This window comes from Myotis yumanensis, unplaced genomic scaffold (assembly GCF_028538775.1).
Source record: "Myotis yumanensis isolate MYYU_CA2020_CCGP unplaced genomic scaffold, mMyoYum1.0.hap1 SCAF_2, whole genome shotgun sequence".
NCBI lineage: Eukaryota > Metazoa > Chordata > Mammalia > Chiroptera > Vespertilionidae > Myotis > Myotis yumanensis.
The window spans coordinates 7,509,621-7,534,296 of NW_027223753.1; the positions used below are offsets into that span (position 1 = coordinate 7,509,621).

Genomic DNA, 24,676 nt, shown 5'->3' on the forward strand with positions numbered 1-24,676 from the left:
CACGTCTTTCCCTGGCCTGATAGCTCATTTCTTTGGAGCCCCGAGTAACATCCCATTGTCTGGAGGCCGCAGTTCATGTAGCCATTCACCCACTGAAGGGCCACTGGGTGGCAAGTGTGGGCAGTTACGCACAGAGCTGCTGGGAACATCCGCGGGCACGTCCCTGCCCTTTTAGGCTCTTCCCGTGGCCGAGGCACAGGCCTCCCTCTGTGATGGACATCTCGTGACCCCGAGGAGAGAGGACAACCCCCTCAAAACCTCACACCATCATCACCCGCCAAAAGCAGGTGCTCAGAAAGCAAGGGTGACAACTGGTTAGGTCGCACCTCCTCCCTGGGTGTGATTCCTGGGACTCAGTTTGGTTCTGGGACGGCAGGGAACAAGGGAACAGCCTCCGGGGAGAGCAGAGCCAACTCCTCCCTTCCCGCCAGGAACCCAGGGGCTGGCGTCTCTTTCCACAAACACGAACTGCCCAGACTGCACTTGGCAAAATACGGGGGTGGGGAAGCTCAGGTCAGAGTCCCTGGCTGATCCCCATGACCTCTGTCCCAGTTCCTCCATCTGAGCACGGGTGGGAGAAGCCAGGGGAGCAGGAGGTGGGGGTGCCCCCCCCCCCCCCCACACACACACCGGGGAGAGGAGAGCCAGCGTGGAGACCGCTTTCCAGCAGGGGGCACACCTTCAGTATTACCAGCCTGAGAAATGGGAGCGTAAGTCCAGCCCATGGGTGAGGCTGAGGCAGGCAAGTGTCAAAGCAATCCTTGAACCTGGCCTCCAAAGCCCAGCTCCGTCCCTACTCCCTCCCCTGCCTCATTTGCTCACTCGCTCACTCAGGGCACTGCTGGAGGAAATGAACCCACCCCGCCCTCCTGCAGTTTGCTTTCCTGTGTATACGTGGGAGATGTGTGACAGTAAACACACGGACAATTGACTATATAGTATATAAAGGTGGGCAAACGTGCGTGGAAGAAGCAGGGAGCTTCGTGGGGCTGGGAGTGTATTCGGATGGAGGCCGGGACAGGGAAAGCCGCTGATCAGGGAACATTTGGGCAGAGACTTGAGGGACGTGGAGGCAGCGAGACAGACATTCCAGGCCCAGGGACCGGCCAGTGCAAAGGCCTGGGGTGGGAATGAGTTTGGGGTGTTGGGGGACAGCAACGAAGCCGAGTGGCTGAGCCGAATGGGAGACAGGAGGTGGGGGCTGTCACCACAGGTGGGGGGCTTGAGATTCTACTCCCAGTGATGGGCAGCCCTTAGGAGGGTTGTGAGCAGAGAAATAACAGCGTCTGCCCGGCAGTTCGGAACCCGTCCTGACTGCTGACGTGAGGTGTGCAATGGGGGTGGGAGCCAGGGTGGAGGGGCCAGTTGGGAGCTGCATGGCAGGTGACAGATGTGGCCGATGGGGGGGAGGGGGCGCTGGGGTGGAGGTGATGGGAAAGGAGCCTCAGGCTGCAGGGCTGGGCTGCCAGAGAGGAGGACCAGGGTGTGGCCTGAGAACAGCAAGAAGTGCACTGAGGCCCTGAGCTGGCTCTCTAGGGAAGGCCTGGCAAGTCCCAGGTGGGAGAGGGAGAGATCCTGCCTCCTGCCTCAGACCCCAGGTCCCCCCAGCCTTCAGAACGCTCGGCTGGAACAGAGGGAGGGGAGGGCGGCCCTGAGTGAGGAAGCAGTTCCAGGTGGCCAGGGCGGCCTCCCCAGGCAGAGGTGCCTGGAGGCCCGCCAAGCAGGCCAGCTACCCACCTAGCGCCGCTGGTAAACACACCAGTTTCCAATAACAAAGTGGCCGGCCATCCCAGCCCTGCCCCCCCCCCCCCCCACGGCAATGACTGGCCAGCCCAGCCCTGCCTCCCCCCCCCCTCCCCCCCACGGCAATGACTGGCCAGCCCAGCCCTGCCCCCGACGGGACGGCAAAGAGCCGGCGCCTGCTCAGCCCCGCGCGGGGAGGCGAGCCTGCGCTCACATGATGGGGTGAGGGGGGTGGCAGGAGGAGCCGCCGGGCGAAGCCTCAGCGGGGCTGGCGGGAGGCTCCAGGAAGTCTTTCGGAAAGAGGGCCCAGGGCGGGCGGAGGGTGGGGGCCGCGGGGTCTCAAGAGGGGCTGGGGCGTGGTGGGGCTGGAGTCCCATTTGGCAGATGGGAAGGGATGGGAAGGGTAGGTAGATGGAAGGGCGGGGCCCCCGTCTGGTGAGGGTGCCGAGGGACAGCATTGGGTTGTGGGGAGGGGTTAGAGGTGGGGAGGAGGCCAGGTCTGGATCTAGACGCAGATGGGGCGGGGCGGGGGGGGGGCGGGGGAGAGGAAAGGGCGCTGGTTTAGGGTTGGGGTTGGGCGCGGATGGGAGCGCCGGCGGGCGGTGGAGGAGGGGGGACAGCTGGGGTGGGGTGAGGACCGGGAAGGTGTCGGGGTTGGGTGGGGGCGAGGACGGCGTGGATGGCGGGGCGGGAGGGGCGGGGGAGGGCGCGGATGGGGGTGAGCGTCCCCTCCCGCGCAGGGACCGCCCTCGCTTCCTCCCTCCAGCGGAGCGGTAAACAAACGCGGTGATGTCACGGGCGCCGCTGACCTGCGGCTGAACCCGGAGCTGTAAATGAGATGCAAGGTGCCAGCAGCCTCCGGCCGGCCCGGCAGCCTGCAGCCACACACGCTCCGCCCGGCCTGAGGTTACCCCCGCCGCACACGCGGACAGGATGCTGCAAACGCCACCAGACATTGCAACACGCAGCCAGTCTGCTGGCCGCGGCGTGAACCGTCCCGCCGCCCTCCTCCGCCGCCCCCCTGGCGGGCACCGGCCCAGCTGGAGCCGGCCTCCCTCCCTCCTCCGGAGCATCCCGGGGGGCTGGCAGCTTCCACCCATCTGGGGTCAGCCCCTCCAAGGGGGACCGGCCCTGTGCCTCCCAGGAGGCCTCCAAAGCCAGGGCCGGCCTTCCCGGGGGCAGCTGTGGGCTTTCTGCCCACCACGCTGGGGAAGTGCCGGGCTCCCTCTCTGGGAAGCTCGCTTCTCTTCAGAAGCCAATGCTGGAGGCCCTGCCTCCAGGTGGAAGCAGATGCCAAAGTGCCCCACCAGCCACGCCCCCGCCCACCAAGCAGGGGGTCACCCTTTATTCCAGGGCTCTCCCAGGGCGTCCTGGACCGCATACCCTTGGCAGGCCCCGCGGCATCTGAACGGCCCCTGGGAATGGAAAGCAGCCGGGCTGGGGCCAGGCAGGCCAGCGCTCTGCTCTGGAGTTGATTTGCTGTGTGACTTTCGGATGAGTCACTTGGCATCTCTGGGCTTCATCAGCTCCTCCTGGGAAGCGGGGAGAATCGAAAGTGGCCTCCGGATGCTGGTGTGGGGAAGGTCACAAGTGCAAGAAACCCTCACCAGGCTGCGAGGGTGAATCAGAGCCTCCTGTGCGGCCGGCAGTGAGGACATGGAGATGCTCGGAAAAGCAAAGGCAGGCTCTCTACTCACCTGCCTGCCTCCCGCACTGGGCCTCAGGGTTCACTGGGAAAAGCCTGGGGCCGAGGAGACAGATAGGTGAACAGTCCCCTGGGCCCACGGACCCCACACACTGGCTCCTCTGCCTGGAACCCACCAACTCAGGTCCTTGTGGGGGTTGGGGGAACCTAGAAATGACCCCAAGTCTTTAAAAAGCGCCCCAGGAATGCAGCAAGCACACAGCTTAACACCAGAGCTAATACCAGCTTCCCTTTCACTGAAGTTAATATTTAAATCCCTCTCCCTCTCGTCACCCTGTTTTATTGTCATTGTCTGAAATTTTCAGTCATTGGCTTGCTTGTTTCTTGTCTATTCCCCTCCCCCGACACACACACACACACACACACATACACACACACACACACGTCTAGGAGGCGGCTCTCACCCAGCACCTGGCTTGGTAATCAGGTTTCTGTAAATACGGGAATGAATGAATGAAATCATTTTGCCTCCCCTGTGGAACGGGTGATAATGCCCCTTGACAGGGACCTCGGAAGGGAAAAAGTCGGCCACCCATGGGTCATGGCTGCGATGAGGACCCGCCTGTGGGCCCTCGTGTGCCAGGCCCCACGCAAAATGAAGATTTGGGCCTCTTCTTCGAAAATTATTGAGAATTTTTCAAGGCGGCGACAGCAGGGCCTTAACAAGCAGGGCACCTCTGAGCCGGGTCCAGTGTGACTGCACAGGTCGCGAAGCCAGGACGGCAGCCAGGACGATGACGCAGAGGGGGCTCAATAGCAATACGCAGCGAGAGCGAATGCCCCAGCACGAGGCTCCACCCCTTCCCTGGGCAGCAGGACAGCTGTGTGAGGCAGCATTGTGCCACACCCCAAAGGGAGGGCTGACAGCAGCTGGCTAAGCAAGGGGTGCGTGCACACACGCCCCTGCTACCCCTGCAAAAGGCAAAAGCGGTCAATACAGAAGCACATTAGAGGGAGGAGCAAAGTCGTCATCGAGCAGTGGTCGCCGTCGGAAGCACTGACTCGGGAGCCTCCCAAGTGCTACCGTGACCCACAACGCCTACACCTCGGTTCCACAACCCCCCAAACTCCAAAATCCTTTTTTCCCTTCATTTGACCCACGCATTTAGGCGAGTCCTCAAGGGGCTGTGGACCTGAGCTATGGGTCCATTTTAGAGATGAGACGCCGAGGTCCTGGAAATGTCAAGGGCACAGCCAGGAACCGGCTGAGCCAGGAGGACTGCAATCCTGGCAACACCTGGACCTCGGAGGTCCCCGAGCTGGCGTGTCCCAGGGAGACCCTCCACTAATTATGCACTGGCCTCCCAAGGACAAGCTTCAGATGACTTGCAGGCTGTGCCGGGGTAACTGTCTACCCTACAGCTATTAATTAGGAGTCATTTCAATCTCCGCTGATGAAGGTCAAACGCCACAGAGTTGACCCTTCTCCACTATCGGTCTGGGGAGCTGGGCCCAGAGGGCTGGGGGGATTCAGGAAAAGCGACTGGACGTCGCAACGGGAAATGGCTTGGTCAGCATCCTACAAGGGCCGGATGTTGGGAACCAACCTGAATGGGCCTCGGCCCAGGAAGCCAGGCGGGGCGGGGTTTCCCTTCAGCGCCAGCCCTGCAGAGAGCAGCTGTTAGTGGTCCAGAGACCCAGCCCTGCCCATGGGAGAATCAGGCTTTCCTCCCCTTCCTTTCAGCCGGCCTGGCCGTGCACCCTATGGAAACCCTGCTTTGGCTCCCTAGTGTTTCCAAATCAAGTCCAAACTTCACGGCCACCAAGCTCTGCGAGGCCTGGCCCTGCCCATCTCCACTGCTCTGCGCTCACACTTCCGTTCTGGCCGGCCCAAACTCTGGGATTCCTCGAGGAATCCCAGAGGGGTCCAACTCTCCCAACTCTCGTTTTCCAGACAGGTTCTTCCCCTCTGCCTGGGTGTTTTCCTCCTGCATCCACCTCATCCCCAATGCCTCTCCTTAGACCAGCAGTTCTCAATGGCCTTTGGGGGTCGAATGACCTTTTCACAGGGGTCGCCTAAGACCATTGGAAAACACACATATAATTACATATTGTTCTTGTGATTAATCACTATGCTTTAATTACGTTCAATTTGTAACAATGAAATTGGGGGTCACCACAACATGGGGAACTGTATTAAAGGGTCGCGCCGTTAGGAAGGTTGAGAACCACTGCCTTAGACCCTAGTCCTAGCCATCGCCAGCCTTTCTTCCCCAGAAGCGAGACTGCCTGCATTCACATCCCATGACTGTGCGTGTGCTATGTGATGTTGGGCAAGTATTTAACCTCTCTGAGCCTGTTTCCTCATTTTTAAAATGGGGCCAGTAATAGTGCCTACCTCATAGGGTTGCTCTGAGGACCTAATCAGATTATCCCTGTAAGTCGCTTAGTGTGTAGGAACAATTTTAATAATGATTCAAAAATCGGTGCGGGGAGGGGGACGGGCTAAAAGGGGTCCATGGGGATAACGGGAAGTATGTAATACTTTCAACAATAAAGATTTAATAATAAAAGATTAAAAAAAAAAAAAAAAGACGGGTTGGAAGCCACGCCCTGTGCTCATACTTTGCCTGGTTTGCTCCGTCAAAGCGCCCACCGCACCATAGTGTCACTGACCGCCACGGTCCATCTGCCCAGCGAGAGCCAGGACGGGCCCTGGAACCCAGTGTTTTCCCCTGCGGTGCCCACCTGGTCCCTGTGACCTAGGAAAGACCCTGCACACCCTTCACCGCCGCCCCTCCCCTCCCCATGGGACGCCTTCCAGCTGACCCCGAGTCTTCCCTTCTGTGAGCAGCTGCCCACCCAGCTCGGGGTCAATTAAAGATTCCCGTTGCTGTTTTGCTCTCCAAGGGCAAACCCTCCCCGATGACGTCCTACTGCCCCGGTCACAGTGCCAGATGCGCTGCGGCGGGGACGGTGACATCTTCCATCCCTGGTGACCCTGGGTGGCACCTGGAACAGCTGGTGCTGGGGCAGATCCAACAGTGTTCTCTGCGCGGCTGGGCTGCGCGGGCAGCCGTCTCCCAGAATCCTCCCGGGCCCTGGGAGGGTGGGACTAGACCAGTGGTCTGCAAACTCATTAGTCAGCAGAGCCAAATGTCAACAGTACAACGATTGAAATTTCTTTTGAGAGCCAAATTTTTTAAACTTAAACTATATAGGTCGGTACATTGTTATTAACTTAATTAGGGTACTCCTAAGGCTTAGGAAGAGCCACACTCAAGGGGCCAAAGAGCCGCATGTGGCTCGAGAGCCGCAGTTTGCCCACCACGGGACTAGACTGTCACTTCAGATCCAGGCTCGGAGAGAGTGGCCGGCAGAATAACGGCCTCCCCCAAGCATGCCGACATCCTGATCCCCAGAACCTGGGACTATGTCACCCGACATGGGAAAGGGGGTTAAGGTGGCAGGTGGAATTACATTTGCTAATCAGTTGGCTTTAAAATAGAAACGTATCCTGGGTTCCCCGGGTGGGCCAGTGTAATCGCAAGGGGCCTTAGCGATGGAGGAAGGAGACGGAAGAAGGGGGTTAGAGGGAGACGTGACTGTGGAAGCCGGTTGGTCGGGGTGATGCAGACTTGCTGGCTTTGAAATGGAGGAAGGGGCCATGAGCCAAGGAATGCGGGCGGCTGTTAGAAGGTGGACAAGGCAAGGAAGCAGATCTCCCCGAGAGCCTCCAGCACCTGTGACACCTTGGTGTTAGCCCCAGGAAACCTGTCAGATTCCTGACCTCGGGAACAGTGAGAGAATAGATGTGTGCGGTCTTCAGCCACTGAGTCCGTGGCAATGTGTTAGAGCAGCCACAGGAAGCTTGTACGGAGAGGTCGGGGGCTTGTCCAACGCTTCCTGCCAGAGGAGCTGGGATGAAAACCCAGGCATGGCCCTGGCCTGGTGGCTCAGCGGGTTGGAGCATCATCCCATACACCAAAAGGTTGTGGGTTCAATTCCTCCTCAGGGCACATACCTAGGTTTTGGGTTCGATCCGTGGTCGGGGCCCTTACAGGAGACAACTGATTGACGTTTCTCTCTCACAGGGATCTCTCCCTCCCCCTTCCATTTTCTCTAAAAATCAATTTAAAAAAAATATCCTCGAGTGTGATTAAAAATAAAAATAATAATGAAAAAGGAACCCGAGCTGCTCCAAAGTCCGGGCTCTCGATGGCACAGCAGTCCTCAGCATTTAAAATGAGCCCTTTCCATCATAAAGTTCCCCAGGGACTGTTATAGGAAGTGCACGCAGGGGCTGGAGTGGACAGTCGTAGCTGAGCCGCAGCCCCACCACCATGGCCAACATGTGCTGAGCACACATTCTGTGCACAGGACCTTCCATACATTATCTCATTAGTCCTCATTTTACAGACGAAGAAACAGGCTCAGAGAGGTCTAGTAACTTGCCCTGGGCCACTCAGCAAGTGAATGGAAAAGCCAGCATATGAACTTTGCTGACTCCTGAGCTCAGAATATGAATCCTCATTCTATACGTGCACACACATAAACACACCTGTCAACACAAACACTCAAGAGGTGGCCCCCAGATTAAGACCATGATCTGCCAGCCGAGGAGGCATGAGCCCTCAGAGGGCACACAGCGTGCCCAGTCCACACTTCCCCTGGGGGCCTGGAGGACCCCACCCTTCTGCTGCGTGTTCACAGGGAAGTGGCCTGGAGAGGTGAGGGGAGACGCCCCCTCTTTGCCAAGTGAGATGTGAGGACATGGGATGTCGGAGCCAAGGGTGGCCTGACTCCACATGGGAGTGCCTGTCTGCAGGAAGGTCACGCTGCCCCTGGTCACGCTGGCCCCAGCTCCCCACGGCCTGCTTCGGGGCCTGTGAGAGGTGAGAGCAAGCTGGGCCAGTGGGCTGGGCTTGACTGTGTCCCCCCCCCGGTGTCCTGGGAGCGCTAAGGGACTCCAGAGACTTCCACCTTGGAAGGGCCCTTGGCTCATCTGCCTGCAGTGGGAGAGGAGGGAGAGCCGGCTTCTCACATCCAGGGAACACCACCATGGATGGTGAGTTAGTGCAGGGCTTTCTTTTTCCTCTATCACAGTGGCCTTAAATATAGACAAAAAACTGCAGAGAAGGTCTGTTGACAACAGACTAGGCCACTCTGAGTGGCTGCCCATTTTGCCTCTTTGAACTACAAATTTCCTGAGGGCAAGGATGTTTCGGCTCAGCTCTGAAAAGTTTGTCTCATCTTTTTACCTGTGAGTGCCAGCAAATGACCTGACAAGGTCTGCAGGACTAGACCCGGGAGGACTAGCTCACAGGCAGGCATGAATCTCCTGGAAGTTCCCTCCTAAGGATTGGATTGGTCCTCCCACAAGAAGGAGGTCTGGACGTCTGTTCCCAATCCCCTGGCTCCTGGAACAGCACCCCAGTTTTACCCACAAAGCCTACCTCCCCACTCTCAAACATAGTGGTTGGGCTGGGGCTGGTACACCCCTGGCTCAGAGACGAGCCTCTGACTCACCGCTGGCCAATCAATCATTGAACCATTACAAGTGACTTCTTCAGGCTGACGCAGTCCCAGCCAGGGAGACTCAATTCCTGGACCCTCAGGAACGGCAGGGCAGAATGACACCATTCTGTCCACTGGAATGGGAGCTGGGGGGATTTCAGGCAGCAGGGGACAGAGCTGACCAGCCCCGTGGCAGAGAGGGCCTGCCAAAAGAGAGACCGAGTCCTGACAATACCATGCCCAGAGTGAGATCAACCAGGCGCCTTCCAGCCACATAGACCAGGCTAAGGCACACCTCCGGGCCCATCAGAAAGGCTGCAGCTCATGTCGTTGGACCCACTTGGACAGCCTGGCTGCTAAAGGCGTGCGCTGCACAGACTCTGCTCGGGGCTGTCAACATGGTCTATTCTGTTCCATAGGATGACTGAGAGGCAACAAAACTCACTGGTTCAAGAGCAGATGCCCTGGGTTCAAATCCTACTCGGTCACTTACTAGCTGTGTGATCTTAAGTTCGTGACCCTCGGCATCTTGACCAGTGAAACGAGGGTGATAACAGTACCCAGTGCCTGGGGGAAGTAAATGACTGTCAAGTACTCAGAATGGGCCCTGGCACATAGTAGGTACTCACTAAACCCGGCCTCTAATTAGCTCTGATGGATTGGTCATGCATTTGCTCAGACAGCAAACGATTATAAAGTGCCTACTGGGTGCCAGATGCTGTGCCAGGTGCCCAGGACACTCGGTAAAAGGACATGTCCCCTGTCCCCGAGGCTCTTACAATCTTTTGGAGAAGACAACAAGCAGCCACAAAGCGTGGTGAGCTGCCATGGTAACCCATGACTTTGACCTCACCACAGCCCAACCCTGACCAGTTGAGCTACTTGGACGCAGCGATGAAAATGACTAACGCCCACACAGGGGAAGTTGGGAGGTGGCCAGGGGAGTGGGCAGCAGGGACAGAGCAGAGGCTTAGCCCTGGACCGGCCTCCGCTCCTCGGCCACAGAAGGACCTGCACTGGGCCAGCCCCTGCCCATGAAGAAAGAGGCTGTTGTCACCAGCCACCTCGACAGGCTGCGAGCCCTCCCTGTGGGAGAGGGATTCCCTCCCACTGATTTTTAGGGTCAAGAGCCGACATTCCTGAGGCCTCTGTGGCATGGGCAGCATTCTCCCTTCCTCCTGGGGGAATCCCAGAGGCAGGGCGGGTCCGGCCAGCCGGTCTTTTGCCTTTTGCCCCTTATGCCCAGCAGAGCACCTGGTTCAACAAGCAAAAGGTGCAGAGCCAGGGCCGGGGGTGTCCACTGGACCCCCTGCCACCCATCGGACGGAGCCATCATTTCTTGCCAGTATTCTGGTGCTGACCTAGGAGTTTTACGTTATTGCACTCCAAGTATCAGATGGCGCAAATAAAGCCCAGAGAGATCAAGTTACTTGTCCAACGTCACACAGCAGGTCACTGGGCGGCCTCCTGGGATTTGTGGGATCGGGAACTGGTTCCCAGTAGCCCTGGCCTGCACAAGGGCATGAGTGCTCTGGCAGGCGGGTTGGGCTCTGCCATTCAAAAGAGCTTGGTGGTTGTATCTATAGGCAGCCCCTGGCTTTGGGGCTGGGTGGCCCCGTCACACTTTCCCAAGGCTGGGAGCTGAATTTGGGCGGGCCCCGGTAGGGTGGTTGTCTCAGGCCTGCTTGATAATTAGGGCTCCACAGTGGTGGCAGAGGGGCTCTGGCTGAGGGCTGAGCAGGGCCTGGGCTTCCGCATGCTTGGGGTGGGAGTGGGGGCCCCTTTCCTGAGGAGCAAAGGCGCAAACTAAGAGGAGTCGCTTCCGTCCACCAGCTCCCTCACCTTGGAGTAAAGAGCCGAAGGTTGAGGACCTAGCCAGATGCCTCGGCAGATCCAAGTAAGGGAGAGGTGTCTTGGGTGATTTGCTAACACAGTGATTTTCCAGCCTATTCCTTCTTCTCTTTAAATCCATGGCATTCTTTAAAAACACACACAGGGTCTTACATGGAATTATAAGCTACAGAGCAGACAGAACGGAAGCCAGTCTAGTTCCATGGAGGTGGGGGCCCCTCAGAACCCCATGGGCAGCACCTCCACGGTCCACTTTCCTGGAGCCCCTCGGATACTCTGGAACACAGTTTGAAAATGTGGTTTTAAAACATCAACTGGTGCCCGGCTGGCATGGCTCAGTGGTTGAGCGTCGACCTATGAACCAGAAGGTCATGGTTCGATTCCCGGTCAGGGCACATGCCCTGGTTTCTGGCTCGATCCCCAGTGTGGGGCATGCAGGAGGCAGCCAATCAATGACTCCCTCCTCAATGATGTTTCTATCTCTCTCTCCTTCTCCCATCCTCTCTGAAATCAATAATATCAATCAATCAATAAATCAAATAAACATCAGCCGGTGCTGGGGTCTGCCTTGGGGGCTGTCGGGGTGCTGATGGCCGAGTCTCTAGACAGTGGACAGTTATCCTTGAACACCCCCAGGGGTCCCTTTCAGTGTGGACAAAATGCCCACATGGTTCATTAATCCAAATGCTTTCTAGCCCCTTCCCTGAAAGGCCACTGAAAAGGAATTCAAGGTCACCTTCCCTAAAGCAGGGGATGGCAGTGGAGTCAGACAGGCTTGGGCTGGGTGGCCTTTGCTGGCATGAAGCACCACCAGGCCACAGATCTGTACTGTCCACCCCGGGCTTGGTCCTGGCTTCTGGGTTACAAGACACCAGGCGGTCCCCTGCCACTGACTTGAGCTCCAGTCCTGGACCTAAATCCAAACCGGAAGGAGTTAGATGGGTTTTGATCAGATCTAGTCCAGGCCTTTTTAACCTGGAGTCTGAGATAGGCATGGGGGTGGGGCTGGGGGTCCCTTAAAAGTATAAAAACGTGAATCTTTGCATTCTTCTTGGGGCATTCTTCAGAGCCTCTAAGGCAGCGGTTCTCAACCTGTGGGTCGCGACCCCTTTGGCGGTCGAATGACCCTTTCACAGGGGTCGCCTAAGACCATCCTGCATATCAGATATTTACATTCCGATTCATAACCGTAGCAACATTACAGTTATGAAGTAGCAACGAAAATAATTTTATGGTTGGGGTCATAACATGAGGAACTGTATTTAAAGGGCCAGGAGGTTGAGAACCGGCGGTTCTCAACCTGTGGGTCGCGACCACTTTGGGGGTCGAACGACCCTTTCACAGGGGTCGCCTAAGACCATCGGAAAACACATATATAATTACATATTGTTTTTGTGATGAATCACTATGCTTTAATTATGTTCAATTTGTAACAATGAAATTGGGGGTCACCACAACTGTATGAAAGGGTCTCGGCATTAGGAAGGTTGAGAACCACTGCTCTAAGGGCTCTATAACCAGCAAAAGATTAAGACTCACGGTAACCCCCTCAGTGGCCACCTCCTTCAAGAAGTCTTCTAAGGTTTCCCTTAATTTATAATGACCTCTCCCTTCTCCGTCCTGTCACAGCCCTAGGACCACTTCAAAGGCTCCAGCTTAGTGACCTCGGGTCTAGCTGGAAGGAGTAGCGCTCACTCGCTCACTCGTCCCTGAGAGCTGGCTCCTTGCATATTTGAGGTGCTACACTGTACCGCTGCTGGTTTTCTGCTTATCGGTTTCTTGTTTGAAGCAGAGCGTGATAACCAATGACTACTTTAATCCCCTGGCAAGTATCCCAGTCATTGTATGCAAATACTGCTACTCAGTGGCTAAAAAATTGTTTTTGTAAAAGTAATTTTAACTACATCCTGCGCCATCCTGTTGACTCCGAGGCTGCTTATCGACCCTCTCTGCAGAACCCCGTGTGCGCCAGGCCCCACTCTGCCACAGCTTGTCTCTTGACCTCTCCATGACCCCGACTGGGGTAGGCAGCCGCTGAGGTGATTTCTTCTGGCAGGAAAGGCCCTGCTTTTGAAGCTCAGAATCTGGGGTTCAAAGTCTAACCCAGGCCAAGCATCCTGGACAGCTCACTTCAGCTGCATCTTAGAAATGGGCTGTTGATCATACCCGCCCTGGGCATGGGCCACACAGTGAACGTGCAAAAGCCCTGTACGGTCCTGTACGGTAGCACAGTCACGTGCGGTCCTGTAGCCACATAGAGGACCAGTCATATATTGCGCCCCGGCCGCCACTATCCATCATGTCTGGCACCACAGTCACGTGACTGCTGCAGTCACTATAGAGCTACAGCCACATGGAGTACCACTCACACTCAGTACTGCAGTCACAGATAATACTACAGCCACATCACATACAGGACGACTATGGTCACCTATAGTACGAGGAGCTCAAGGATAGGTGGGGAACTGCGAGGAGGCCAGTGTGGCGGGAGCACAGAGCATGAGGGGTGAGAGTGTGGTGTGTGAGGGAGCCTGGCGGGGGTCGGGAAGCTGGATAAGGGATGGGGGCAGGGCAGAGGCAGGGGGTGGGGAGGAAAGGTTAGGGGGCAGGGCACTTTCCCTCCTCAGGCACTGGGGATATGGCAGTGAGCAGTGCAGACAAACATCCCACCTAGAGCTGACAGTTTAGTGAGGGGCAGACAGGTAAACAAGACACATAAAATAACTGGTTAGAACGTAGTACTAGTAAGTGGGAAGGAGAAAACAAAGGAGGCAAGGCCCACGGATGAGACCATGGCGGGAAGGAGGGAGCAGGAGTCCAGGCTCGGGTCTGCTGAATGACTGAATGAGTGCCGTCAACCTTTGGTGGCCTCAGCTGTCCTGTCCACTCTCTTTCTCGGACTCCAGACGTGCCCGCATCTTCATAACTCACTCTAAGGGCCTCACCGTCCACGGGAGACAAGCGCACATTTGAGGTCCACTTTCCTCCTGCTCGTTTGGCTTCAGCTGCTTCCTGACCTGCCTGCTTCATCTGAATGATGCCTCAAACATTTCCCTTCAAAGATCGTGTACACTTGGTACATTTCCCAGCTTGTGTCTTCTGCCGCCAACAGGGAGTACGACGCCTTACCACAGTCTAAGTGTGCTCCTGCTTTTGCCCAAAGACCAAGGAGAGGGTGTTGGGGCTGGAGCAATTCCTGCTCAGGTGCCCAGAAGGATGCTGGGTTTTGGCGGCGGCAGGTGGGAACCAGGTCTTCGAGGACAAGGGGCAGTGATTGCCAGGTCTCTTTCCAGGATAGAAAAGGATGGCTAAGCCCTGCCGGCATGGCTCAGTGGTTGAGCATTGACCTATGAGTTAGGAGATCACAGTTTGATTCCCAGTTAGGGCATATGCCTGGGTTCTGGGCTCAATCCCCAGGGTGGGCGTGCAGAAGGCAGCCGATCAATGGTTCTCTCTCATCATTGATGTTTCTCTCTCTTTCTTTCTCTCTCCCTTCGTCTCTGAAATCAATAAAAATCCTATCTAATAAAGACAGAATATGCAAATTAACTGTCACTCCACGACAAAGATGACAGCGCCCACAGCCAATAAGGAGGGAATATGCAAACTGATGCGACAAAGATGGCGGTGGCTGGGCCAGGACACTTGTGTTCAGCCCCGTCCTGGCTGCTCCAGGCCTCTGGGCAGTGCGGGCGTGCAGGCACAGAGCGGCCAGGGCAGGGCGGGTCACCTGCTATGAGGGGGCAGCAGGGGGTGGAGGGAGCTACAGGAGGGTGGCAGGGCCGGAGCGAAGGTGGAAGGCGGCAGCCAGAGCGAAGGCCCAGGTCCCGGAGGGAAGCCGGTGCTGGCAGCCAGGGGAAGGAAGGCCTATTCTTGCACAAATCTTCATGCATTGGGCCTCTAGTACATTATAAAAAATAAAAGAAAAGGATGGCTAAGAGCTAACTTCTCCTGAATATGGTCGAGATGGTTTTCTCAGTGATACCTCAAACAATAAGAAGATGGAAATGAACCAGCGGAAGTACCCAGCATGCTAAGGAGGTTGGGAGGGCTCTGTGCAGGGGTCCACAGAAGCCCTGGGCTTAGAAAAGCTGAAAGTTCAGAAGCACCTGGAGTGGGCTAGGTAGACCAAAGCAGGAACCGTGACCTCAACCACTGAGCCACACCGGCCCGGCCGGAGCACTTGATTCAGGTTCAGTGCTACTGGACCTAGGGAGCATTCTTCGAAGCCCAAATAGACAATTTGGTGATTTTAGGATAATAAACAGGAAGTTGTGCTTGACATGCTAGTCGGAAAACGTAGGCCACTCATTACCTTGAAAGCTACAGGTTGAAAATATTAACATCTCCTACAAGAGAAGAAATGAACCCATGGCAGATGGCTACCGGGTGGCTGCTGAGGGTGGGGCAGTCCTACCCACCGAGGGTGTGTTTTCTAACTGAGTTGCTGCTTTTTCATTAAGTGGGATCTGATGGCTAGCAAGAAAGGCTGAGATGAGCAGCCACAAGGACAAGCTGTTTGTGCAGGAGTCTCTGGCAACTCAGGGAGCTTGGCAATTGGTTCCTTTCCTGGGATGGCCGATCCACATATGAGAATTTTAGAGCGGGCCAGGATCTTAGTGGTCACTGTGTCCCCTTCTCATTTCACAGGTGTGTTTCTTAGCTGCAGCGGAAGCGGGGTCTCAGCAGAGCCCAGTCTAGAACCCTCTGGCGTCTGGCCTCCCAGCCCAGGTGAGCCAGGCAGCAGGGGGCGCGACCCTAGAGGTGGCCGGTTTGTTCCCCAGGGGAAGGAGGTGGGGCGGACAGAGGGAGGTGTCTGTCTATTCATGGGACAGGCCGAATTGTCTGAAACCTCAGGACCGGGTGCTAAGAGCTAAATGGCTTTTCCTCCATGTTGCAGGTAGGACGGTTGCCCACCTGCCTACCAATTGGAAGCCTGGTACTTTGCCCAGAAACTCCCACCAAAGGCTGCATTTGGGGTGAGGATCGGGGAGATGGCACTGCTATCTCTCAAGCTCCCCATGCCTTTGTGACCGTCATCACATGCCAATTGTTTAGTGCAGCAATTTTGCCCTGATGACTCTGCGTCGTCCCATAAGATGACCGGTCTGAACCCCTCTCCGCTCTCTCCTTTTTCCTGTTCTCTCAGTACCGGCCTAACGCTGAGTGTGAGGCACGAAATCCCTGCTTACCTCTCAAGCTCTGCAATAGTTTCCTTCTTTGCCTTCTCCCTCCCTCCTTCAATTCCAGCCCGAACCCAGCCTTTGATCAGGTGGTTTCTTGCACCTGGATCACCCTTCTTACATCCCTTCTGGTTGACTCTTTTTAAAAAATATATATATATATATATATTTTTATTGATTTCAGAGAGGAAGGGAGAGGGAGAGAGAGATCGAAACATCAATGATGAGAGAAAGTTGTTGATGGGCTGCCTCCTACACATCCCCCACTGGGGATCGAGCCCGCAACCCAAGCATATGCCCTGACCAGGGATTGAATAGTGACCTCCTGGGTCATAGATCGATGCTCAACCACTGAGCCACACTGGCTGGGCTGGTTGACCTTCTTCAAGGCTCACTCAAATGCCACTTCACCCATGAAGCTTTCCCTGAGCTAGTTTAACAGCTCCACGGGGCCCCCTCTTTTTGTGTCCCCTCAAAATTCATGTTTACCTGGAACCTCTGAACATGACCTTATTTGGAAATAGGGTGTTGACGTAGGAAACATCCAAACCTGTAGAGAATGTTTTTATGAATCTATTTGAGCCAAACTGACAATGCCAGGAAGCAAAATCTCAATGAATTGAGAAGATGCTCTGGAGAATGGCAGTTTTGAAGCTCGCTTTCCATTCGAATCAAAGGAGGAGACACAGGAGGGTAACATGAAATCCAATGCGGGTAGATTAAGGGGGCGGGAGAACGCAAAGGGGAGAGGGAATCCCTGGGGTTGGATAAAAAGAAAAATGGAGAAACACATACTTCTCTTACATTGCTGGGTACGGGATAGCTAGCAGTTAATCTTTACAGCACACAGAGATGGTGTTCAGGGAACAAGGGAACAGTGAAGGGTCTCTGGTCTCTGCTCCGGTGCTTAGATGAGCCCTGAGGGGCCTGATAAAGGAGATGCCTCTGACAGTTCAAAGGCATGTTATCTCAGATGCAAAAGACAACGGACAGGCTCCGTTAAGGTAAAGCTTGATCTTCGTCAAGGAAACCACAGGCCCAGGATGTGACTACCACGATGACTCACTTTTCGTGAGGGATTTTCATGTTCCGGTCACCCTGTGTGGTTACTTTCCATCTGAGTTCGCAGGGCCTGCCATGCTGGCCTGCCCTGAGCTTGTCAGGGTTCGTAGGTGGCCCCTTTTTCATCCACAAAGGTCTTTGGACAGGTAATTGGTTAAGGAGCTCAAGATGAGGTCACACTGGATTTAGTGTGTGCCTTAAGTCCAATGCGTGTGTCCTTATAAGAAGAGGAGAGGACACAGACACACAGAGCGACAAAGCAGACACCCACGTGCAGACAGAGGCAGAGACTGGAGAGAGGCTGCCACAAACCAAGGATACCACCCAGGAGCCACGGGGAGTCACCAGGGGCTGGAAGAGGCAAGGAAGGGTTGTCCCCTAGAGTCTCTGGAGGGAGTGGGGCTCTGCCAACACCTTGATTCCAGATTCCTGGCCCCCGGAACTGTGAGAGAATATGTTGCTATTGCTGTAAGCCACCAGGTTTGTGGCAATCTGTGATGGTGGCCGAGGGAAACTAATGCACGCTGTAATCTGCGCCTTCACTGTAAGCACCTGGCCACGTCTCTCTGTCTTTATTAATCTCTATTGTATCCACCCCCTAACCTGGACCCAGAGCTGCACCAACACTGGCAGACACTCAGCAGGCTTGCTGAGGTCTCTCGAAGGCTGTCGTCCTGGGGCAGATGGGCCTGGGCCTGCCCCAGTGTCAGGAAGGAGAGGAACATGGGATTTGCTGAATGGATGTGATGGAGAATGGGATTCACAGATCTACATCAGAGGCTCATTCACGGCTAGCTGCTTTAGGAACAGGGCTAGAGACGCACACACTGTACATTCAGTAGTAGCAAGGCAGACACAACTGCGAGCCAGTTCTCACGCCACCTCCCTGAAATGGGTCCCTGAGTCCCGGCTCTACCCCTTCTTGATGGGGCGCTCAGGTCCTGGTATGTGGCCCCTGCCTCCGCAAGCCTGCCATCATGGCTCAGGCCTCTGGTCAAGCCACTTCCTCGTACTGAACCCAAGGCTGGAACAGCCACTGCAAATACTTCCAAACAAACAGTCCCCTTCTCCTCCTCCTCCCCCTCCTCCTGCAAAAACCATGTCAAGGTCAAAGACTTTGGAGGCTGGGCCAACTGACTAGCTGGCCAGGAGCCTTTGGGGGGAAGAGGGATGGGCCCGAGCTCTATAAATGCTTTCATGGGAGGAGCCCTAGGAGGATGTGGAAAATAAAAAGGAAGACCCTTCTCCTTAGAGGCCCTAACCTTGCCTGGCCCTGCCGTGGCGCCCTCGGTACATGGTGGGGACCTTTCTAACTCCTGGAGCCTTTGTGTCCCTTTAAGAAAAGCCCTTATTTGGGTCACCTTTACGGCCTAAGGCACACTACTGTCCACAAATATTGCCAAATCCTGTTTGACTCAAGGTCATTGTGTGAAACTGGATAGGCACTCGCCCCCAAAAGTAAACAGACCTTTCCTGGACCTGCTGGCTGTTTTCAGACTCTGCTCTTCCTCCTTTCTTTCTCTCTGGGGGCCTGTCCCCCTCAGAGTCCAACCCACCCCAAATCCAAGCTGGAAAAAGGAGGGACAGTCATCTGTGGTTTGACACTACCGCCTGTGTAACCTCACTGCAGGCTGCAGGGGGCGCTGCCCTCCCAGCTCTCTCCAGCAGCTCCAGGACCTACCCAAGGCCCATGGTTCACATCACCCACCCCACAGTCTCCTGGAAATTCCCCCCTCCACCACACTTGCCCCTTGGTCCCCAAGTCCACTGGGCCCCCAAACACTCCTAGGTCTGGAGAGTGTCCCAAGGCCCTCTCACTGGGCCCAGATGGGCTCAGGCAAGATTCCAAATTTCCCACTGTGACAGTGTGGCAGAGAGAGGACAGCTCATCCGAAAGTCGCTCCCGTAATTGGCCGGATAATTATGAATTACAGGGAGCGTTCCTGGTCATCCCGACAGGTCTGGTGACTGAACCGAGGGTGAATGGCACTGGGAGTTCCGGAGGCCCCGTGGATCCTGTTTCTGGGGACCTGGTGCCACTTTAAGATATTTCCAATTGGTCCTGGGTTCATTCGCTGGAAGAGACGGTCCAACCCGAGTGAGGTGGGGTGCGGTTCCCAGAGTGTGAACTTGCAGGGCCCACTCTACACTCTCCCTCCTCCCCCCCCCCCGCAATGCCATAGACTTCTTTCAATTTAGGCTTGTTTATAGTCAGTCAAGTTTTTCCAGATTGACTAAAGGAGTTCTTCATGTGCCTACTGCAGCCAGTTACAGGAGCAGTGAGAGACCCAGGACGGAGGCCAGCTGGGAGAGTCAGAAGAAAGTTTCTGTGGGATGCAGACAGCTAAGGAATGACAATCACACACGATTGTGCTCAACACCACGTCCCCCTGCAAGGACACCCTCCTCTGCCCTCCTGACCCCCTCCGCAAAGGGCTTGGGGAGCCTTTCCCCGGGGCATCACCCCGAGGAAATGAAACTGCCGAGAACAAGTCTTACTTCTCCTTTTTCTGTGTGTCCAAGGGTTAAAAACACTGCTGAACGCCCCTTCCAACTGCAAGGTCAAGCAGCTGTCCAAACCACCCAAGGAGAAGCGGGAGCCCCGGACAGCAGACCCCAGCTCACCGGGCCAGGACGCCCCCGCCGGCTGGCGAGGGAAGAGTTAAATGGTGATCAGCTTTGGCTGATAGCTCAGGCTCCAAAGTTCAGTCCCAGTCCCAGCCACCCCCGAGGAATTGTAAATCTCAGGGCAGCATTTAACAAAACAAAAGCAACCTGGAATTACATGCAGGTTTGGTTTTCTACATATTTACTTAATCTCCTAGGTATGTGGCCCCCTGTCAGCTCAGCTGGCTTCGCTGGCCTTTTTGCCCCCCCCTGGCTCTCAACAGTTTAAGTTTCAAACGAATTCCCTGTTTTTGCTCTTCCTCTTCGCAGGGCTGGGTGAGTCAGCCTGGCTTGGGTCGGAGTTGGGTGACAGCCGGCTCACCCTCCCCAATCCCGGCACCAGGTCTGGGGAAGCTGGAAGAGGCGCTGGGACTACCAAAAAGTTACAGGCAGCGCTTGGAGGCAAGGATCCCCTCCCAGGCTGTATTGGGGGTGGGGTGGGGACAGGGCTGAAGGTAAGAACAAGGGCTCTTTATCAGCTGCCGGTTCCCCTCTCTCCAGGTTTCCAAACACCTGGGCCTCCCAGCGCCTGTCAAGCCAGACTAGACCATCAAAGACCACTAACCCCTTTTTTCAAACCCAAACCAAGTATCCTCTCTCTCCGTGCCTCCAGCGCTGCAGCCGCCCAGGTTGGGGCTGGGGAGCGGGTTGCCAAGGAAAATACGAAGCGCCAGCAAGCAGCCGCTGGCTCCCAGCTCCCCCCAGGAGCGCACACACCCTCCACTCGCCGCGGTGGCGGCAAAGAGGGGAAGCGAGGAGGGGGAACGCAACACCTTCCCGGGGAGGGAGGAATGGGGTGGGAAATGGGTGGGTCTCCCAAGTTTCGGGGTGGGGGTGAACAGCCAGCCAAGCCACAGATCCTCCGGGAGCAGATCAGCCCCGGACCTGCCAAAACAGACAGTCCAGTGCCCGGGAAATTTACAAGGTGAAACTGACTAGCTCAGCGTTCGCGGGTGGCGCAGAGAAGTCGGGCGGCGGGCGACTCTCAGATCCCGGGCGCGGGCACTGGTGGGTTCGGGCGGCGGCGGCGGCAGGTGGGCGCACCCCCCCCCCCCCACTCCGCTCCCGCGGTCCCAAGCAACTCCAGCCCCAACCCGCTGGACTCGCCTCGCCCCCCGTACCTTCCTGGCGCCGCGTTCTGCGAACTCGCGAGCGAGCTGGCGCCCGATGCCTCTGCCGCCGCCGGTGATGAGCACGTTCTCCCGAGACAGGTCCCGCAGCTTGGCGGGCAGCACCAGTCCGACGGCCGCTTTCGCCACCAGATAGATCATCTGGAGAGGGAACACCACCAACGCGCCCAGCCATTTCCACACCATCCTCCGCGCCGCGGAGCCGGGCAGGGCGGGGGGCGAAACTCCCCGAGCCGGACAAAACAGGAATCGAAAAAGAAAACACCTCCAAACAATAATAAATACACGGAATGAGGGGCCGAGAGGCGTCCCACCTGGCCACTCTGGAAACCACCTCTTCCCAAGTGCAAGGCACCGGGTGAGAAAAAGAGAAAAAAAAAAAGAAAAGAAAAGAGAAATCCTCTTGGGGAGGAGAAAAAGCGTCTCCGAAGGTTGGGACAGTGAGAGGGGTGGAGGGGAAGCCGGAGGTGGGAAGTTCTAACAAGAAGTTTCTTGCCCCGGCCGCCGCTTCGGCTGGGGAATTCGCAGGTAATGTTTACAGGCTGACAGAGGAGTTTAGGCAGGGGAAGGGGGGGGGGGGGGGGGGAAAGGGCACCAACCACACGCGCGTACCCTGCTGCAGGCCCGCGGTTTCAAAGTGCAAGATGAAAAAAAAAAAAAAAAGCGCTGTTTCCAAATTGTAGCGCTTCCCCACCCCTTCTCCAGGAAAAAAAAAAAAAAAAAAGTGGGGGAAAAAGTGCTTGGAGCTCCCAATTTCAGCCCGCGAAAGTCTCCCGACTCATTGCTATTCTTGGGCTCAGGAAATTGCTTAAACGCGCTCTGATTGCCAGCAACGTGCAGCAGAAGTGGGGGGTCCGGGTGTCAGTTTCTTTACGTGCATGGCTCGCCCTGGCGCGCGCTCGCTCGCTCTCTCCGGCTCCCTCCCTCTGTCTTCCAGCCGCGGCTGGGAGTTGCCGCCCGATCCGGCTGCCTTTCTCTCCCTCGTTAGCATTTATTGCCTTCTTTTTGTCCTTCCCAACTTGGAGAGGGCCCGGGTGCGGAGCGCGCGTGGGTCGGACACCCGGGTCTGCGCCGCCTTATTCATTCGCTCCCGGGGCGGCAGCGGCGCGGAACTAGAAGGCGGCCGTTTTTCCCCCCCATTTTTTTTTAATACCCCATTAAGTCTGATTGACAGTTAAAGTTGGTCGGAGGCTTCACTCCCGTTCCTCTGACTGGCTGCCGCGGCTTCCCCTCCCCCTGCGCGGTCGCGGAGCGCGCGCGCGCGCGCGGGCGCGCACCCGGGTTCGCTCCGACGCGAGTCCTCCCGGGGCTGGCTCCCCTCTTTGCAAGCCGGGACTTGCCGGCGGTGCCTCTGAGGGCTCGCAGCTGTAACTCCAACGCGCTGGAACCGACTCCTGCGAACCGGCTCCCTCTTCGAGACATTCCCCCTGGTCCCGGACGCGGTCTCCCGGAGCGGGGGTGCCTGGGGACCAGGTGACTGCCCCAGCGTTCGGGGCAGGCCCGGGGGAGCCCGCGCACGCCTTGATCCAACCAGGTCGCCCAGGGTTTATTTCAGGCCGTTTGGCCACCCCCCCCCCCCCCCCCCCCCCCCCCCCCCCCGTCCCCCAAGCCTGCAGGTAGGACCAGGAAGCCACTCCCGGCCTTTGCCCAGACGTCTCCTGTCTTCACTTAGAGTGCACTTTCTAAAGCTGCTCCACGCTGATGGGGGAAACAGCTGGGGAGCAGGGTTTTGCTGTGAGGAGAAGAGGTGGGCAGGGTAAAGGAACTCTGCCCCCAAGGTGCCAATAAAATCCCCATAAGATTAGGTGGGAGCGTATTTATTGCTCATCTGGGCTAGAATTACCGTGACTGACAGCAATTTCCTTAATAACAAAAGCCTGTAAACAAAACGTCCTAAGCCTGTGCCCCCTGTGCCGTGCCGGCAGCGCCTTCTCTCTGTGGGTCTCGCTGGGCACCCACCCTGTAGCCTCCCGTCTCCCCTGCTGCAGGGTGGGACCCAGCTCTGCAGAGCTGTCTGTTGCAGGAAGTCTGGGAGGTGACTCACTGAAAAGCAGCCCCGGTGAAAAGTGCTGATGGGACTTGCTTCCTGCCGCCCCCACGGGTCCAGGCCAGGAGGAGTGAGGGCGGGGGAGGCCGGGGAGCTGCCCTGCCATGCGGGGCAGCGGCTCTGCAGGAAGGTGGGCTCAGGCCGCACCGCCTCACGTTCCGGAGCGCTGGAACCAGCTCGGCCAATGCTGAGGATCCTCTGAGGACGTCTTTCTGAGCGAGGCCGACCTGGGGAGAGGTGGTTGGGGCTTACCTTCTCCTCGGCTGCAAAGACCCTCAAGTGAGTTCCGGGGAGAAGCTCTGCAGGGAAGAATCTTCCAGGTGAACCGGGAAACTCTTCATCGGGAAGCAGCTGGGAGCGCTTGGAAGTGGGTTTGGATGAGAGACTGTGGGTCCTACACCGAAAGCATATGTGTGGAATCTAATGAACAAAATAGATCCAGAGACCTGGGAGCATGGAACAGACCGGCAGATCTCAGAGGGTGGGTGGAAGAGAGTAACGAAAGAATTTATCTGCATATATGCATAGCTCGTGGACACAGACAATAGTCCAATGAAGGCCTGGGGTGGGGCAGGAGCCAGGTGGAGGGGGGCAAAAGGGTAAAAATGGGGGCACATCTATAATACTCTCAACAATAAAAAATAAATTTAAAAAAAGGAATGCTTATCTTCTGACTGTGTCTCCCACTGACCATGCGATGGGAAACCGTTGTCCCCATTTGCCAGGTTACCCTGCCAGGGAGTGCGGGAGGGATGGATCCGAATCTGATTTGTCTTCCCACCCACCCCATTCAGGCAGGAGGGAGGACAGAGGGCAGGATGAGGCTCCCTGCGGCCTCCACCCAACCCTCTAGAAGTAGGACTGAAAGGCAGGCCATTGCCTTCATCCAACTCCCAGGCCACGGCTCAAGTCAGCACTTGGTTAGAGTGATTGCCTCCTCCTACCTCGGAGGGAGGTCTGTGAAAATGGAAAAGGAATCCCAACCCTGGGGAGACGGGCCCTTCCTACCCGGCCATGGCTGGTGTCCGCCAGGCCTGCCAAGAAGAGGACTCAGAAAGTGTGGAGCTGGAAGGGGTGCGCTCAGCCTGGTCTCATCTGTTATCCTCGAGGCCACCTAGTGGCCGGGGTGTGATACTGCTCCAGCCTCCCGCCTCCCGCTTTTCTGCTAACCCACCAAGCTATCCTTTTCCTTTGGGGCCTAAAAAGGCCCCCCACACCCACTGCTTTATGGGGAGACTGAGGCACAGAGATATTAAGTCACTCATACACACAGCAGCGTGCTCACCAAAGTCCCCTGATTTCCAACCGGTTCAGATGCCAGACCAACCTGGTGACCGCTGGGGCCTCCTACATTTTCTCGGGGTGTGTGTCTGAGTGGGAAGGAGGTTGAGAACCCACACTGGCTTGAACCGTATCAGGCCTTATACACAGAGTCTCGCTTACTCTCCTTAGCAGCCCAAGGAGGTGGGTGCCACTGTGCCACGTATTGGGAGGAAACGGAGGTTCAGCAAATCTGTGTAACTCGTGCAAGGCCACACAGGGAGCTCCTCTTACTTTTCCGACCATCAGGTTTGGGGTGAAATCCGAGTGAAAAGGAACGTCAGGCAACTCTAAAAGGAGCTGAGGTTGGGCGGTGGCTGGGAAGCAGACACCTTTTTTCTACTTGTTCCACCTCCAGGGTGTGGGTTTTGTGGGCCTAGAATCCCTGTGAGCCTCAGGCCTCTTCCATCATCAGTGCCCGGAGTGGTGCTGTCACTTCCTCCGAGCTCCCCCTCCAAGTTCTCAAGGAAGATGAGGGCGAGGGCTGCTGGCTGGGGTGCACAGCTCTCGG

The 24,676-nt window shown here is 56.6% G+C and overlaps 1 protein-coding gene and 1 long non-coding RNA gene across 5 annotated transcripts in view; one reads left to right on the top strand and one right to left on the bottom strand.

Annotated features, from left to right (window-relative positions):
• The window catches only part of DHRS3 (dehydrogenase/reductase 3), a 41,145-nt gene extending 17,930 nt beyond the window's left edge, over positions 1 to 23,215 (bottom strand). The window contains exons 1-2 of one of the 4 annotated variants that reach the window (XM_070404114.1): positions 21,673 to 22,074; positions 20,790 to 20,939 (exon numbers count right to left, since the gene is read on the bottom strand). In XM_070404114.1, coding sequence (XP_070260215.1) covers positions 20,790 to 20,939; positions 21,673 to 21,789 — 267 coding nt within the window. In that variant the 5' untranslated portion in view covers positions 21,790 to 22,074. Of the gene's footprint in view, positions 1 to 20,789; positions 21,394 to 21,672; positions 22,075 to 23,097 lie in introns of those variants that run through there. The other 3 variants (XM_070404113.1, XM_070404111.1, XM_070404112.1) reach the window with 3 other exon arrangements.
• LOC139002888 (uncharacterized) lies at positions 20,510 to 21,047 on the top strand. Its single transcript, XR_011470191.1, has 2 exons — positions 20,510 to 20,593; positions 20,880 to 21,047. It is a non-coding gene; the product is annotated as an uncharacterized lncRNA (long non-coding RNA).
• Positions 23,216 to 24,676: the final 1,461 nt, after the last annotated feature.